This window comes from Neoarius graeffei, chromosome 18, assembly GCF_027579695.1.
Source record: "Neoarius graeffei isolate fNeoGra1 chromosome 18, fNeoGra1.pri, whole genome shotgun sequence".
NCBI lineage: Eukaryota > Metazoa > Chordata > Actinopteri > Siluriformes > Ariidae > Neoarius > Neoarius graeffei.
The window spans coordinates 66,628,070-66,645,196 of NC_083586.1; the positions used below are offsets into that span (position 1 = coordinate 66,628,070).

General features: G+C 43.5%; 1 protein-coding gene across 2 annotated transcripts in view; it reads left to right on the forward strand.

The window, feature by feature from the left end:
* Positions 1-8,789: 8,789 nt before the first annotated feature.
* LOC132866497 (proto-oncogene vav-like) overlaps positions 8,790-17,127 on the forward strand; it is a 50,965-nt gene continuing 42,627 nt past the window's right edge. For both annotated transcript variants that reach the window (XM_060899303.1, XM_060899304.1), the window contains exons 1-2: positions 8,790-9,967; positions 15,385-15,501. In XM_060899303.1, the coding sequence (XP_060755286.1) occupies positions 9,881-9,967; positions 15,385-15,501 (204 nt within the window). In that variant the 5' untranslated portion in view covers positions 8,790-9,880. The remainder of the gene's footprint in view (positions 9,968-15,384; positions 15,502-17,127) is intronic.

Below are 17,127 nucleotides of genomic sequence, written 5' to 3' on the forward strand. Positions count from 1 at the left end.
TGTCCTGCTCAAATAAACATGGACTTCCTGGGAAGAGACGTCGCCTTGATGAATATGTCTCTTGAAAGTCCTAATACATCAATGGCGCACACACACACACACACACACACACACACACACACACACACACACACCTCCCCCATGCTGTGGGCACTGATGCCCCCCATACCATCACAGATGCTGCTTTTGCACCTTTCTCTGATCACAAACTGGATGGTCGTGTTCACCTTTGGCACTGAGAACTCAACGTCTGGTTTTCCTGAAAACAAGCTGAAATGTGACTCATCTGACCACAGCACATGTTTCCACTGTTTCTTGGTCCATCTGAGATGAGTTCAGATCCAGAGAAATCAGCGGTGTTTCTGTATAGAATTGATGTGTAATACAGTTTCAGGTTGTGTTTCTGGATGCAGCGGTGGACTGCTCTAAGTGATGACGGTTTTCTGAAGTCCTCCCGAGCCCATGTGGCTATATTTGTCACATTTGCATGATGGTTTCTCAGGCAGTGCCGCCTGAGGGCTTGAAGGTCACGCCCATTAGAATAGAATAGAATAGAACAGAACAGAATGCCCTTTATCGTCATTTTACAATCAATTGTATAACAAGATTAGAAGCTTCTCCCTTTCCAGTGCAAAAAAGTAAGTATAAAAGAAAGAGAAAAAAACAAAAAAAAAATTAAATCCTAACAAATAAACATTACAAAAATTGAAACACGTATAAAAGTGTCTTATATCCAAGTATGAATATGAACATGGATGGGCTATGTACAGAGTAAATAATAAATTATTTGTATTGCACAGAATGTTAGAGCAGTAGTGACAGTGACAGAAGTTTTGCATAATGTCGACATTATATTTGTTTCCTCTCAGAGTTCAGTATGGTGATGGCTCTTGGGAAGAAGCTGTTTTTCATTCTAGTCAGGCCCGTAGCCAGCATTGTGGAGGGGGGGAATCTTTTTTCCCCAAAAGTGGACTTCATCTGGCCCCCTACTCCCGTACCCCCCAAATACACGAGCACACTTCAAATCTTCTAATTTAGACATTTTTTTATTCATTATAAGTTCTCTGTTATCTAACTTATTATTGTTATCTTCCTACAACTGTGCTGTGACTTCATTGTCTGTCTCTGTTGCTCACCTCAGTTGTCTGTTGTTTCTCTTTTCCATTGCCTGTCTCTGTTGCTCTCCTTTATTGTCTGTCTGTTTTTGCTCTCCTTCATTGTCTGTCTTTGTTGTTGCTCTCCCCTCCTCTGTCTGTCTGTTGTTGCTCTCCCCTCCTCTGTCTGTCTGTTGTTGCTCTCCTTTATTGTCTGTCTGTTTTTGCTCTCCTTCATTGTCTGTCTCTGTTGTTGCTCTCCCCTCCTCTGTCTGTCTGTTGTTGCTCTCCCCTCCTCTGTCTGTCTGTTGTTGCTCTCCTTCATTGTCTGTCTGTTGTTGCTCTCCTTCATTGTCTGTCTCTGTTGCTCTCCTTCATTGTCTGTCTTTGTTGTTGCTCTCCCCTCCTCTGTCTGTCTGTTGTTGCTCTCCCCTCCTCTGTCTGTCTGTTGTTGCTCTCCTTTATTGTCTGTCTGTTTTTGCTCTCCTTCATTGTCTGTCTCTGTTGTTGCTCTCCCCTCCTCTGTCTGTCTGTTGTTGCTCTCCCCTCCTCTGTCTGTCTGTTGTTGCTCTCCTTTATTGTCTGTCTGTTTTTGCTCTCCTTCATTGTCTGTCTCTGTTGTTGCTCTCCCCTCCTCTGTCTGTCTGTTGTTGCTCTCCCCTCCTCTGTCTGTCTGTTGTTGCTCTCCTTCATTGTCTGTCTGTTGTTGCTCTCCTTCATTGTCTGTCTCTGTTGCTCTCCTTCATTGTCTGTCTGTTGTTGCTCTCCCCTCCTCTGTCTGTCTGTTGTTGCTCTTCTTAATTGTCTGTCTCTGTTGCTCTCCTTCACTGTCTGTCTGTTGTTGCTCTCCCCTCCTCTGTCTGTTGTTGTTGTCTGTCTCTGTTGCTCACTTCAGTTGTTGTTTATGGCATCAGAACACTCCTGATCTGCCCATGCTTTAGCATAAAAAACAACAATAATTTCTAATTGAGATAAATGTTTCAAGTAATCCTGAGATTGAAATAATATCGCACAGCCCTATAAGGACAATTAATTTAAAATTGCCCAAATGCAGCAACAGTGGGTGTTTTCACACACACTGGTCTGAACATTTTCATTTTTCAGCTAGTGCACACGTTTCTTTTCACTCTGATCCAAATGCCAAACCACTGACAGGGCGTCATGTTACCATGACGACTGAAAAACATGTGCTCTTAAAGTCTCGCATTTTACTGTCTTCACACCACACCACAGCTCCGATTTCCCAAGCTGAAAAAAAATAAAAGCAGCCCCAGGTCCGAGGCTACTAGTACCCAGCCATCGAGCCACCTAACTCATCTCTGTGTGTGCGTGTCACTGACACACACAGACTGACGGACGGGCTGACGCTACCCCCCACTGATCACTCTGACAGATCGATCTACCACTACTGTTGTAAACAAAAGAAAAACAAAGTCCTGCACTCAGCACCTTACCCATTTTGGCCCTTTTTTGGAACATGGCGCCAATATTTTGAGACAAAGTAGCAGCAGATTTCTTGCGTTTTCTGTCTTTATCTTCTTTTTTCCCCCATTTTCTCTTCTATCCAGGGCTACCGCGTGACGTCACCGTACCGCGAGATTTTGTTAGGCGCCATATTGGAAGACCAAGTACATGCACTCACAATATAAAACAAAGTACGAGAGAGTAAAGTGACACGATGGCTGATAATTCTGGTTATGTGAGTACATTACCAGCTGCAGAAAGGGCACGGTATGTGGAGAAACTGGCTGTGATTGATGGGTTTGACCCATATGATAAGACTCGGGGCAAGGGGGAGTGGATTTTTTTATTTCATAATTTATTTTTAATTTACTACTTATCTGTTTTTATTTATATGTATTTGAATTATTTGGACATGGGGAAAAACTATATTTAAAATCCAAAGAGGGATGGATGGAGGAAAATTAAAACAAAAGAAGAAATGAAATATAGAGTAGAGTATATTTGATAAAATTAAGGATGTTTTTATTCAGTAAACATTTAAAAAAATGTTCTACAACACTCTAGCCTAGTGACTTACCAGTAACAAAATAGACTTGAAGTATTCAGATCCGCTCTGCATAAAGCAGCTAAATCCTCTCTCTGTCTCCTGGCAGAAAGCTCCTTGGTTTGCTCCCCTTGTGTCTCAATCACAGCTGGTATTCTGTAGAAAGACTTCTTTTCACCTTTCCCATCAGCTTTGTTAGAACCCTAACACAGCACAAAAGTTTACCATTGTAGGGTTTTGATGAACCAAGTGCCTCGTGGGTTCACATACCGCGCGCTGCCTTTATTTCCCCCAAATCACGAGTTTGTTGGTCTTCCAATGTGGCGCAGGGTTTGTTTACTTCCGGTTTCGGGTGACGTCAGTGAAAGGGGTCTAATGGGGGCATTACCACCACCCACTGGATTGGGGTGTAAAGCAGTCTGAACAAAACGTGTAAACATAAACATAGGAGAAATGAACCCGTTTTTCTAACTCGTCCTCACTTAGTCTACTTTTCTTTTTTGATTAGTCTGGATTTGATATTGTAAATTTAAATGTGAATCAATGTATATTCATCGGACATGAACAAATGAATAAATCTTGAGTAATCTTGAGGGGCGTGTGTGTCCGGGGGGGGGCGATGTCGCGGGGGGGGGGGGGGGGGGGGATCGAACGAACCCTCCGATCCCCCCTGGCTACGGGCCAGCTAGTAGTCTTTGTTTTAATACATCTGTAGCGCCTCCCAGAAGGAAGCAGCTCAAACAGCTGGGAGGCAGGATGTGAATTGTCCTTAATGATGCTCCGAGCTCTGCTGATGCACCGGATGGTGTATATGTCTGTCAGGGAGGGGAGAGGGCAGCCGACAATCCTCTGCGCTGCTGCGACTGTCCTCTGAAGCCTCCCTCTGTCTGCAGCAGTGCAGCTCCCGTACCAGGTGGACAAGCAGTACGTCAGCAGGCTTTCAATGGAAGAGCGGTAGAAGGCCAGCAGCAGCTTCTGGTCTAGATTGTTCTTCCTGAGGACTCTCAGAAAGTGTAGATGCTGCTGAGCCTTCTTTATAACAGCTGAGATGTTGATTGTCCAGGAGAGGTCGTCAGAGATCTGGACTCCCAGGAATCTGAAATCATGAACCCTCTCCACACACTCGCCATTGATGTAGAGGGGGAGGTGGTCACTTTTCTTCCTCCTGAAGTCCACAATGATCTCCTTTGTCTTTGTGGTGTTTAGAGCCAGGTTGTTTACTGAGCACCAGGTCGCGAGCCTCTGAACCTCCTCCCTGTAGGCTGTCTTGTCTCCATCTGAGATCAGCCCGACCACTGTGGTGTCATCAGCAAATTTGACGATCATGTTGTCGCCGTGAACTGGACTACAGTCATAGGTGTAGAGACAGTACAGGAGGGGGCTCAGCACGCAGCCCTGTGGTGAACCGGTGCTCAGTGTACGTGTGGAGGAAAAGTGGGGGCCAAGTCTCACAGTCTGGGGCCTGTTGGTCAAAAAATTCTTAATCCAGGTGCATATGAGAGGGGGGAGGCCTAAAATGTCAAGCTTTGTGATCAGAGTGTCCGGGATGATCATGTTAAATGCCGAGCTGTAGTCTACAAAGAGCATTCTTGCATAGCTCTGCTGCTGTTACAGGTGACTCAACACAGCGTGCAGAGCTATGGTGATGGCATCCTCCGTAGATCTGTTCACCCAGTATGCGAACTGGTGGGGGTCAAGTGTGGGGGGAAGACAGTCTTTGATGTGCTGGAGGACCAGTCTCTCAAAGCACTTCATAGTTACGGGGGTGAGGGCAACAGGGCGGTAATCATTGAGGCTGGTTGTGGGTGACTGTTTTGGGATGGGAATTATTATGGCTGACTTCAGACAGGTAGGGATGACTGCTTGGACCAACGAGAGGTTGAAGATCCTACAGAGCATGTAGGACAGCTGGTGGGCACATGCTCTGAGCACCTTGCCAGGTACTCCGTCCGGACTGGCAGCCTTCCTGGGGTTCACTGACTGGAGCACATGCCTCACCTCCTGCTCTTCTACAGTGAGTGGAGGGGTGCTGGGATCTGATGGGGGTGGGGGCAGGGCTAGAGCAAGTGAGTGTCGCTGCAGAGATTTGAAGTGAGCAAAGAAGCAATTGAGCTCCTCTGCCAGTGACTTACTCGGGACTCCTGATGTCACATCACCACCTCTGAAGTTGGTGATGTTCTGTATGCCCTGCTACACCTCTCGTGGTCTGTTGCTGGCGAGATGGGACTTTATCTTCCTCTTATATTCCGCTTTGGCTTTTTTAATCCCTTTCTTCTGGTCAGCTCAAGTCGTGCTATAAAGGACTCTGTCACCTGACCTGAAGGCAGTGTTGCGGGCCTTGAGGAGTGAGCGAACCTGGCTGGTCATCCAGGGTTTCTGATTTGGAAAAACCCAGATGGTTTTGTCCACAGATACAGTTCCCATACAGAACTTGATGTAGTCCAAAACTGTCTCTTTGAACGTTTCCAGGTCCTGATGTTCAAATAGGTCCCAGTCTGTGTGTTGAAGGCAGTCCTGGAGTTCGCTGAGTGCATTCTCAGGCCAAGTTGTTACAGTCTTTGTGATGGGCCTGGATCTGCATCTGAGGGGGGTGTATGCAGGGATGAGCAGCAAGGAAAGATGGTCTGACTGTCCGAGGTGGGGGAGGGGCATGGCTCTGTAACCGTGTTTGATGTTGGAGTACACGTGATCAAGAGTCCTTTCCCCTCTTGTTGGGCACTTCACGTGCTGGTGAAACTTCAGGAGTACAGTCTTAAGATTGGTCTTATTAAAGTCTCCAGCTATAATGTGAACGCCATCAGGGTGGGCCCACTGCTGTTCATTGATGGCATTCAGCAGGAGAGAGAGCGCCGCGCTAGCGTTAACGTCTGGCGGGACGTAAACAGCGGTGACAATCACTATGGTTATCTCTCTCGGGAGAAAATAAGGCCGACATCTTACAGACATGTACTCTATGTCAGGGGAGCAGTGCTTCGCTATAATACTGCTGTTGTTGCACCAGTCCTCATGCACATAAATACAGAACCCCCCACCTCTACTTTTGCCGGAGTCCTCAGTCCTATCCCTGCGGTGCAGGGAGTGGCCAGCTAGCTGCACGCTAGCATCGGGGATCTTCGGGTTCAGCCAGGTCTCTGTAATAATGAGGGCACAGCAGTCTCGGATGTAGCAATTTCCCACAAGTTGTAGTTCCAGATCCTCCATCTTGTGGGTGAGAGATCTGGCGTTGGTGAGATATAGGCTCGGCAGGGGTGGCTTGTGCGGTTGGTTCCTTAGCCTTAGCAGGAGGCCGGACCTGCGACCTCGCTTCTGCTTCCTCTCCCTCCTTCGCCTGCACCGCTTTCCAGACCCGACAACATACCACGGAGAATCCGGTGGTCTTGCTAGCTCGTCTGGGTTGTTGTGACTGAATTGAAATTCCCTTGTAACAGCAATCTTATGTCGGTAGCCAATATCTATGAGGTCCTGGCGGCTGTAGTGGTGTACCGCCGAAGCGAAAATCCACAAAATCCACAAACAAACATACAAAAGACGTAAAAAAACACACTGAAGGGGAGAGCCATGAGCCACTGCGTCTGAGCACGCTGCCATCTTGGAACCATTCAACAGTGCTTTCCGACCACACCCTTTACACACTGAGATGTCTCCGAATTCCCTGAATCTTTTCACAGTATTATGGACTGTAGATTTTGAAAGACCTAAAATCTTGCACTGGGAAATGTTCTTTTTGAATTGACGAACAATTCTCTCATGAATTTTGGCACAAAGCAGTGAGCCACGCCCATCCTTACTTGCAGAGACTGAGCCTTTGGTGCTGCTCCTTTTAAACCCAATCATGTGACCAATTAATTTGCTGATTGTGGAATCTTCCAGAATGGTGTTAGTTGAATATCCGATAAACTTTTCAGTCTTATTTTGTTTCTGTCCCAACTTTTTTTTGAGTGTGTTGCAGGAATTGAATTCTAACTCCATTTATATTTACAAAATGCAATTAAGTTGGTCAGTAAAATTACTGAAAAGTTTTTCTTTACTTTTGTCAGTTAAATAAAGATTCACATGAATTAACAAATCACAGATTTTTGTTTTCACTGCATTTTGGAAAATACCCCAACTTTTCTGGAAATGAGGTTTGCATTTAATACTCGGTGGAGAAGTGTTTGTTTGCAATGATGGCTTCGAGCTGCTTCCTGTATGAAGAATCTAATCTCTCAGTGTTCAGGTGGGATTTTGGCTCGTTCTTTTACACCAACAGTCTTTAAATGATCTTCTGTATCATGATCTTCAGTTCATTCTACAAATGTTCTCCTGGGTTTCAGTGTGCTGATTGACTGGGCCACGCAAACACCATTAGTTTCTTCTGATGAAACCAACTGAAAGTCTCCTTTGCAGTATATTTTGGATCGTTGTCCTGCTGGAAAATCCACACACATCTCACCCTCGTCATTCTAGTGCATGGAAGCAGATTTTTCTCAACAATTTTCCAGGACATGACTCCATTCATGTTCCCTTTGATAATTTGGGACCATGAGAAAAGAACCAGTCCCATACCATGATGTTTCCACCTTTGAACTTTACTGTAGGTCTGATATTTTGGGGTCAAATGCAGAGCTTTGAAAAGTTAGATTCTTTTTTGTCTCGTCTGAGCACTCTACATTCTCCCAGTAATCTACAGGCTTCTCCAAATGTTCTGCAGCAAACTTTAAACAAGCTTCATCCTGCCTTTTCTTCAGTAAGTGATGGAGAACGGAGGCCATGGCTGTGGAGTGCACTGCATGTTGTACCCACTGCTTCCAGCTCTTTCTAGAGCTCTTTTTGTGAGCTCTTCAGCTCTTGGGCTGCTCTTCTGACGAATGCTCTTACTGTCCAGTGAGAAATCTCATGAGGAACTCCTGTGCATGGCTGGTTGATGGTTGAGCGATACTCCTTCCACTTGTAGATTAACGGTCATGATGGTGCTTTTAGGAACATTTAGGAGTTGAGAAATCCGTCGGTGTCCAGCAGCCATTGCCGTGCTGCTCCACAGTCTTGTTCTGAAGGTCTTGGGAGAGCTCTTTGCTTCTACACGTCATGAGATGTTTCATGCATGACAGTTTGGTGCCAAATGATTTGTTTGATTGCGTTCAGAGGTTCACACAAGCAGACCAACAGAGGGCGCTGCTCATAAACGGTTTACACAAATGTTAAAATCCTGTAAGTATTACAGTGTGTGTGTGTGTGTGTGTGTGTGTGTGTGTGTGTGTGTGTGTGTGTGTGTGAAAGAGAGAGAGAGAGGCCAGAATGTTGTAATTTCAAAAGAAGAAAAGCAAGAGAAGGGAAATTTCCCAGTTTCAGACAGACAAAGAGGATGTGAGATGATCATAATGTTCAGAACTTAAGTATTTGAAGCTGTGTGTGTGTGTGTGTGTGTGTGTGTATGTGTGTGTGTGTGTGTGTGTGTGACTGTTCTCACTTCAGCCTATGGCGCGCGCGCACACACACACACACACACACACACACACACACACACACACACACACACACATAAATATTCATGAGAAGTAAGCTACAGGCCCCTGCATATTTACAAAATGTGTGTGTGTGTGCATGAGTGTGTGTTTGCATATACAGTGTGTGTGTGTGTGTGTGTGTGTGTGTGTGTGTGTGTGTGTGAGGAAAAAGGAAGTTAGCATGTGCAGTTGAAAGGCTTCCTCCCTGCTGCAGCCGTGCAGTGCAGAACACCCACCATCACACACACAGACAGAAAGAGAGAGAGCGAGAGAGAGAGATAGTTAGAGAGAGAGAGAAAGACGGACAGACGGATAGATGACTTGGGGAAAAAAGAGAGATAGAGGTAATAAAAGAGCGAAAGTTAAAGGAAGAACAAACAAAAAAATCAATGGTCTGAAGTAAGAAGAGAGAGGAACGCGAGCAAGAGACGTGGAGAGGAAGAGAAGCGCGACGGACGAACAGCCCATAGAGCCGAGAGCGAGAGCGAGAGAAAGCGAAGGCCTTATAGGAATAATAGAACGATATTGTTCGTGTGTGGACACTGTAGCAGGTGTGTGTGTGTGTGTGTGTGTGATAACAGTAGCGGCTGTGTGTTTTCTGCTGTGAGTCACCAGTGTGTTCACTCACGGGAGTTCAGTGTATAGCCAAGTTGCTAAAGTTAGCAGGTTTTGAATCTGTTAGCCTGTTAGCGCAGAGTGTGTGAGAATCCTCTCCCACTCTGTGTGTGTGTGTGTGTGTGTGTGGGGGGGGGGGTCCCTGAGGAAAATTTTGAGTTAAATTCTTGGTAGTGGTTGATGCTAGCGCTGGACCTGGCGAGTGTTTCAGCTCACTGTCACTCTGAGGTTATTAAAGGTCAGCGTGTCTGAGGGGTTTCAGCTAAAGTTTATTTTCATTCGAAGTCAGTTTTAGGATTTAGGATTAATTTTATAGTCCAGTTTTCAAAGTTAGTTCCAGCTTGAATCTGTTTTAGAGATTAATTTCAGGATATTTACTTTTTCACTGGTTACTTTCAGATCATTTTATATATATATATTTTACCATATGAGGAGATTAGTTTTTACTTCTTTTTTTTTGTCGGTGATTTGGGAAGTTTTATAGTCGAGATTTGGAGACAAGATTTTTTTTTCAAGTATATTTAGAAGGAATTTAGATTTTTGAGTTCATTTAAATTTAGTGGGTTTTTAGTTTTTTATTTATTTGTTTATTTATTTTGTAGTGATTTGGATTCTGGGAGGTTATTTGGTTATTAAGTTATTTAAAAGGTTATTAGAAGGTTATTTTGGCTGTTTTAAAAATGGAGCTGTGGAGACAGTGTGCATCGTGGCTGATTCAGTGCCGAGTTCTTCCTGAGAACCACCGAGTGACCTGGGACAGCGCACAGGTGTGTATCCCTCTCTCTTTCTGTCTCTCTCTCTCTCTCTCTCTGTCTGTCTGTGCGTGTGTGTGTTTGCCTATAGAAGTACAGGAGAATTTCATGCATGTTTGTTTAAAATGCTGTTTTGCAATATTGCGATGTGAAATCCTTGACTCTGATTGGTCCACAGAGGAGTGTGCTACTTTCTCATATTAGGACATGAAAATATTTGAAACAAATGTCACTTAAACAAGTAAGATAACTAAACATTCATCACATCACACATCAGTGTCAGAAAATTGTCCTCATTAGAGATGGCACTGATCCAATATTCAGTACCATTGTCAGTATCAGGACCAGTACCGGTATCAGCACCAGTATCAGTATTACATTACAGTACATGGCATTTAGCAGACACTGTTATCCAGAGCAATGTACAATGAGTGCAAAAGTCAGGTACGCACAGTGCTGAACTTCTAGACAAGTAAGTTCTAGTGCCAACTGAACAATGACAGCAATACCTCGTGTAATATTCTGTTGAAGTATCAAAACTCAAACAGTCAAGGACACAAACCAACCATATAAAGTACAGCTAAATAGAGAACTCAAATGGCTAACCCCATGCTAGACAGTACACAGCCTTGGTTGGTCAAGACCGAAATACAGCGGGCAGGGAAGAGGAGAGGTGCAGCCTGAAGAGGTGGGTCTTCAGTCTGTGCTTGAAGGTGGTCAGGGAGTCTTTAGTTCTGACCTTAATTGGAAGGTCATTCCACCAACGGGGAGCCAGGACAGACAGCAGTCTTGAGTGGCCTGGGCAGGAGCAGAGAGGAGGAGGGGACAGGCAACCAGTAGTAGTGGAGCGGAGGGATCTGGCTGGCATGTAGGGGTGGAACAAACTCTGGAGATACGCTGGACCTAAGCCCTTGAGAGTCTGGTAAGCTAGCACCAATGTCTTAAATTTGATGCGAGCTGTGATGGGTAGCCATTGAAGGTTGATAAGTAGAGTGGTGACATGGGAAGAACAAGAGAGGTTGTAGACAAGATGAGCTGCAGCATTTTGGATGAGCTGCAGGGGTCTGAAAGCAGAAGCTGGAAGGCCGGCAAGGAAAAAGTTGCAGTAGTCCAAGCAGGACAGGATCAGTGCTTGGACCAGGAGCTGAGTAGAGTAGGTGATAAGAAAAGGGTGGATTTTTTGGATGTTGTAGAGGAGGCATCTACATGTCTGGGTCACTGCAGCAATGTTCACTGAGGAGGAGAGTTTGTCGTCGAGCATGACATCCAGGTCCTTTGCACTGGGTGAAGGTGACCTAGAGATGTCCTCCAGGGAGATGACAATGTCCAGAGGTGGAGCGGATGGAGCAGGAATGTAGATTACCTCCATCTTACCTGGGTTGAGCTTCAAGTGATGGTTGTCCATCCAGCTCTGGATGTCACACAGATTAGCAGAGATGCAAGCAGAGATTTGTGTGTCAGAAGGAGAAAAAGAGAGAAACAGTTGAGTGTCATCAGCATAGCAGTGGTAGGAAAGACCATGAGCAGAGATAATCGTGCTGAGAGACTGGGTGTAGAGGGAGAAGAGAAGTGGACCAAGGACTGAACCTTGAGGGACACCAGTGGTGAGTGGGCATGGTGGTAATATAGTACCAGACCAGGTAACCTGGAAGGAGCGACCAGAGAGGTAGAACTTGAACCGATCTAGGGCTGTCTCATAGATCCCTAGAGCTGATAAGGATGACAGAAGAATGGGGTGATCAACAGTGTCAAATGCAGCAGAAAGATCAAGGAGAATCAGGACAGAGGAGGAGGCAGCACACGCTGCATGAAGTGCCTCACTGACTGAGAGAAGCACAGTTTCGGTTGAGTGTCTGGCTCAGAAGCCGGACTGGTGAGGATCCAGGAGGTTGTTCCATGAGAGTTCCAAAAGAGGAGAGTTGGTTAGCAACAGCATGTTCAAGCATCTTTGACAGGAAGGGGACAAGAGAAATGGGACGATAGTTCTGGATGACACAGGGGTCTAGAGTGTTTTTTTTTTAGCAGAGGAGTGATTTGGGTCCATTTGAAGCTGGAGGGAAAGCATCCAGAGAACAAGGAGGAGTTGACAAGGGAGATGATAAATGGGAGGATGTCAGGAGTGATGGTCTGGAGGTGAGATGAGGGGATAGGGTCAAGGGCACAGGTGGTTGGATGGTGAGAGTGCAGGAGCTGGGAGACATCTGAAGTGGAAAGAGGGGGAAAAGCCAAGAGCAAGGGGGAAGAGACAGGGAGAGTGGGGAGGCAGGTGTGATGAAGGAGTTGTGGATAAGTTGTGACAGTATTAGCACCAGTATCAGTACCAGTATCAGTATCAGCACCAGTATCAGTATCAGCACCAGCACCAATATCAGTATCAGTACCAGTATCAGCACCACACTGTAAGAAGTGATTTTGGAGAGTGGTAAATATAATCTATGCAAACCAGATAAAATTTACTCGATTATTGCAGTCAGCCAAGGAATTATAAAGTAATGGGTAAATTATACATATGCTACCTATTCGTTAACAGTAACAACCGTTACATGGAAAAATACGGTAAAATCGACCCCAAAGCCGTGAGTCCTGTGCTCCAAATTGCGCATGCGTCAGACCGTGCGTTTGAGTGAGTGGGACAGGGAACTCTCGGACCGCCATCTTCCTCTCTCCGGCTGTTAGTTAGTGAGTTATAAAACAGGTTCATTACTTGAAATGTTGTGTGAAGCTGTTGTACTGCACTTTATTCTGGTTTTTTTCTGCTTTTATGGATTAAAAACATTGAGATGATGAACCATCTGAAAGTCTTTTTTTTGGGGGGGGGGGGGGGGTACATCTTACCTTCTCCGAATAAGTAATGGTTACTAAGTGATATTAATTACCTTTGATTAGTAATTATCAGGTGTTACCTACTAGCAAACAAGAGATAATTTTACCCAATGTCAATGAGAAAGTAGCTGTTGAATAGATACATGAATGTGAGGTAAATTTTACCCAATTTATTTAAGTATTTCATAGCTTTTTATTTCAGTTATTTTATACTCAATATATGGAATTAAATCTACCCCAAACAAGTCAATGCAAATTGTTACCTCAGATTTATTGGGTAAATTCTATAGGTTACTTTTTTCAAAGTGTGGTGAAGCAGCTTTTAGCTACTATGCAGTGCAGCTATGGAACCAGCTGCCAGAGGACATCAAAAATGCTCCTGCTGTTGGCAGCTTCAAATCTAGACTAAAGACCAAGCTGTTCTCAGATGCTTTCTGCTAACTGATAAATATCATCATCTTTACATGGTTTAAACTTTACTTAACTTTTACAGTCTCTGCATGTTTTAAACTTTACTTAAATTTTATTCTATTTTATTCTGCTGTTTTTTTTACTGAACTTTTACTTCATTTTATTATTTTATTTCTACTATTGTTTAATTCTTATTATTTTTTTTTCTCTTCTTCCCCATTTATTTTATGTAATTTTATTTTCTATTGTTTACTGTTTTGCTTTTACTTCTGTAAAGCACATTGAACTGCCACTGTGTATGAAATGCGCTATAGAAATAAACTTGCCTTGCCTTGCCTTCAGTGCAGTATCAGTATTAGCACCAGTACCAGTATCAGTATCAACACCAGTATCAGCACCATTATCAGTATCAGTACCAGTATCAGTATCAGCACCAGTACCAGTATCAGTATCAACACCAGTATCAGTACCAGTATCAGTATCAGTACCAGTATCAGTATCAGCACCAGTATCAGTATCAACACCAGTATCAGCACCATTATCAGTATCAGTACCAGTATCAGTATCAGCACCAGTATCAGTATCAACACCAGTATCAGCACCATTATCAGTATCAGTACCAGTATCAGTATCAGCACCAGTATCAGTATCAACACCAGTATCAGCACCATTATCAGTATCAGTACCAGTATCAGTATTAGCACCAGTACCAGTATCCATATCAACACCAGTATCAGCACCATTATCAGTATCAGTATCAGTACCAGTATCAGCACCAGTATCAGTATCAACACCAGTATCAGCACCATTATCAGTATCAGTACCAGTATCAGTATCAGCACCAGTACCAGTATCAGTATCAACACCAGTATCAGCACCATTATCAGTATCAGTACCAGTATCAGTATCAGCACCAGTACCAGTATCAGTATCAACACCAGTATCAGTACCAGTATCAGTATCAGCACCAGTATCAGTATCAACACCAGTATCAGCACCATTATCAGTATCAGTACCAGTATCAGTATCAGCACCAGTATCAGTATCAACACCAGTATCAGCACCATTATCAGTATCAGTACCAGTATCAGTATCAGCACCAGTATCAGTATCAACACCAGTATCAGCACCATTATCAGTATCAGTACCAGTATCAGTATTAGCACCAGTACCAGTATCCATATCAACACCAGTATCAGCACCATTATCAGTATCAGTATCAGTACCAGTATCAGCACCAGTACCAGTATCAGTATCAACACCAGTATCAGCACCATTATCAGTATCAGTACCAGTATTAGTATCAGCACCAGTACCAGTATCAGTATCAACACCAGTATCAGCACCATTATCAGTATCAGTACCAGTATCAGTATTAGCACCAGTACCAGTATCCGTATCAACACCAGTATCAGCACCATTATCAGTATCAGTACCAGTATCAGTATTAGCACCAGTACCAGTATCAGTATCAACACCAGTATCAGCACCATTATCAGTATCAGTACCAGTATCAGTATCAGCACCAGTACCAGTATCAGTATCAATACCAGTATCAGCACCATTATCAGTATCAGCACCAGTGTCAATATCAGTACCAGTATGAGTACCAGTATCAGCACCTGTACCAGTATCAATATCAACACCAGTATCAGCACCAATCTCAGCACCAGTATCAGTACCAGTATTAGTACCAGCACCAGTATTAGTACCAGTATCAGCACCAGCACCAGTATTATTACCAGTATCAGCACCAGTACCAGGCTGGACTACAGAAAAAAGTGTATCAGCTGTCAGATCATGTAACAAAGACTGGAATTTGGAAATTTTATTTTTGAAATTATTTACAGCTAGAAATGTTTACATGTAAAGAGACATGACTGTTCTCTTTAGTTCGGATTGAGTTGATGATATTTCTACTTTATATATTATTTATATAAATTATTTATATATTATATATTATATATTATATTTAAAATGTAAATGATTTTTGTGTGAAAGACGTTAACTTCACAGGGCTTTGGTACAAAAAAGATACATCTTAATGCTTATTGTTTTGTTTTTTTTTAAATATGGGGTTGAGTTTTAAAGAATCGAGTGATGCGCAAGGTTTCAGTATCGATATCAGAAAAGAAAAAGTGGTATCATGTCGCCTCTAGTCCTTATAATAGTGTGTGTGTGTGTGTGTGTGTGTGTAGGTGTGTGAGTTAGCCCAGGCGCTTAGAGATGGAGTTCTTCTGTGTCACCTCCTGAATAATCTCCTCCCTCACTCGGTCAACCTGCGGGAGATCAACCTGCGTCCTCAGATGTCTCAGGTACCACATGTGTGTGTGTGCGTGTGTGTGTGTGTGTGTGTGAGAGAGAGAGAGAGAGACAGAGAATTGAATATTTTTTAATCATGTTTATTTTGCTTACACTTCCAGATAGAAATAATGATGAATTTGTTCACATTTAATTTTTTTTTGCTGTTGATAAACTTTGAATTTCATGACCTTTTAGTAATAAAACTATAAATAAAGCCTTACAAACCTCATTTCCAGAAAAGTTGGGGTATTTTCCAAAATGCAGTGAAAACAAAAATCTGTGATTTATTAATTCATGTGAATCTTTATTTAACTGGCAAAAGTAAACAAAAGCTTTTCAGTAATTTTACTGACCAACTTAATTGCATTTTGTAAATATAAATGGAGTTAGAATTCAATTCCTGCAACACACTCAAAAAAAAGTTGGGACAGAAAGAAAATAAGAGTGAAAAGTTTATCGAATATTCAACTAACACCATTCTGGAAGATTCCACAATCAGCAGGTTAATTGGTCACATGATTGGGTTTAAAAGGAGCAGCACCAAAGGCTCAGTCTCTGCAAGTAAGGATGGGCGTGGCTCACTGCTTTGTGCCAAAATTCATGAGAGAATTGTTCATCAATTCAAAAAGAACATTTCCCAGTGCAAGATTTTAGGTCTTTCAAAATCTACAGTCCATAATCTTGTGAAAAGATTCAGGGAATTCGGAGACATCTCAGTGTGTAAAGGGCGTGGTCGGAAACCACTGTTGAATGGGCGTGACCTTCAAGCCCTCAGGCGGCACTCCCTGAGAAACCGTCATGCTAATATGACAAATATAGCCACATGGGCTCGGGAGGACTTCAGAAAACCATCATCACTTAATGCAGTCCACTGCTGCATCCAGAAATGCAACCTGAAACTGTATTACACAAGGAGGAAGCCATTCATCAATTCTATACAGAAACACTGCCGATTTCTCTGGATCTGAACTCATCTCAGATGGACCAAGAAACAGTGGAAACATGTGCTGTGGTCAGATGAGTCACATTTCAGCTTGTTTTCAGGAAAACCAGACGTTGAGTTCTCAGTGCCAAAGGTGCACGACCATCCAGTTTGTTATCAGTGAAAGGTGCAAAAGCAGCATCTGTGATGGTATGGGGGGCATCAGTGCCCACAGCATGGGGGAGGTGTGTGTGTGAAGGTACCATTCACATGGAGGTGTATATTGGGATTTTAGAGAAACGTATATTGTCATCAAGGCAACGTCTCTTCCCAGGAAGTCCATGCTAATTTGAGCAGGATAATGCCATGCTTCATTCTGCACGGGCTACAGCAGCGTGGCTTTGGCGAAACAGAGTGCGTATGCTTGACTGGCCTGCTGCCAGTCCAGATCTGTCTTCTATTGAGAATGTATTGCGCATCATGACGAGAATCAGACAACGGCGACCATGGATTGTTGAGCAGCTGAAGTCCTGTATCAAGTAAGAATGGACAAAAATTCCAATTGCAAAACTGAAACAATTATTATCCCCAGATTCCATACGATTAAAAAGTGTTATTAAATGAAAGGTGATGAAACACAATGGTAATAACGCCTCCATCCCAACTTTTTTTTTTTAAGTGTGCTGCAGGAATCAAATTCTAACTTTGTTTATAT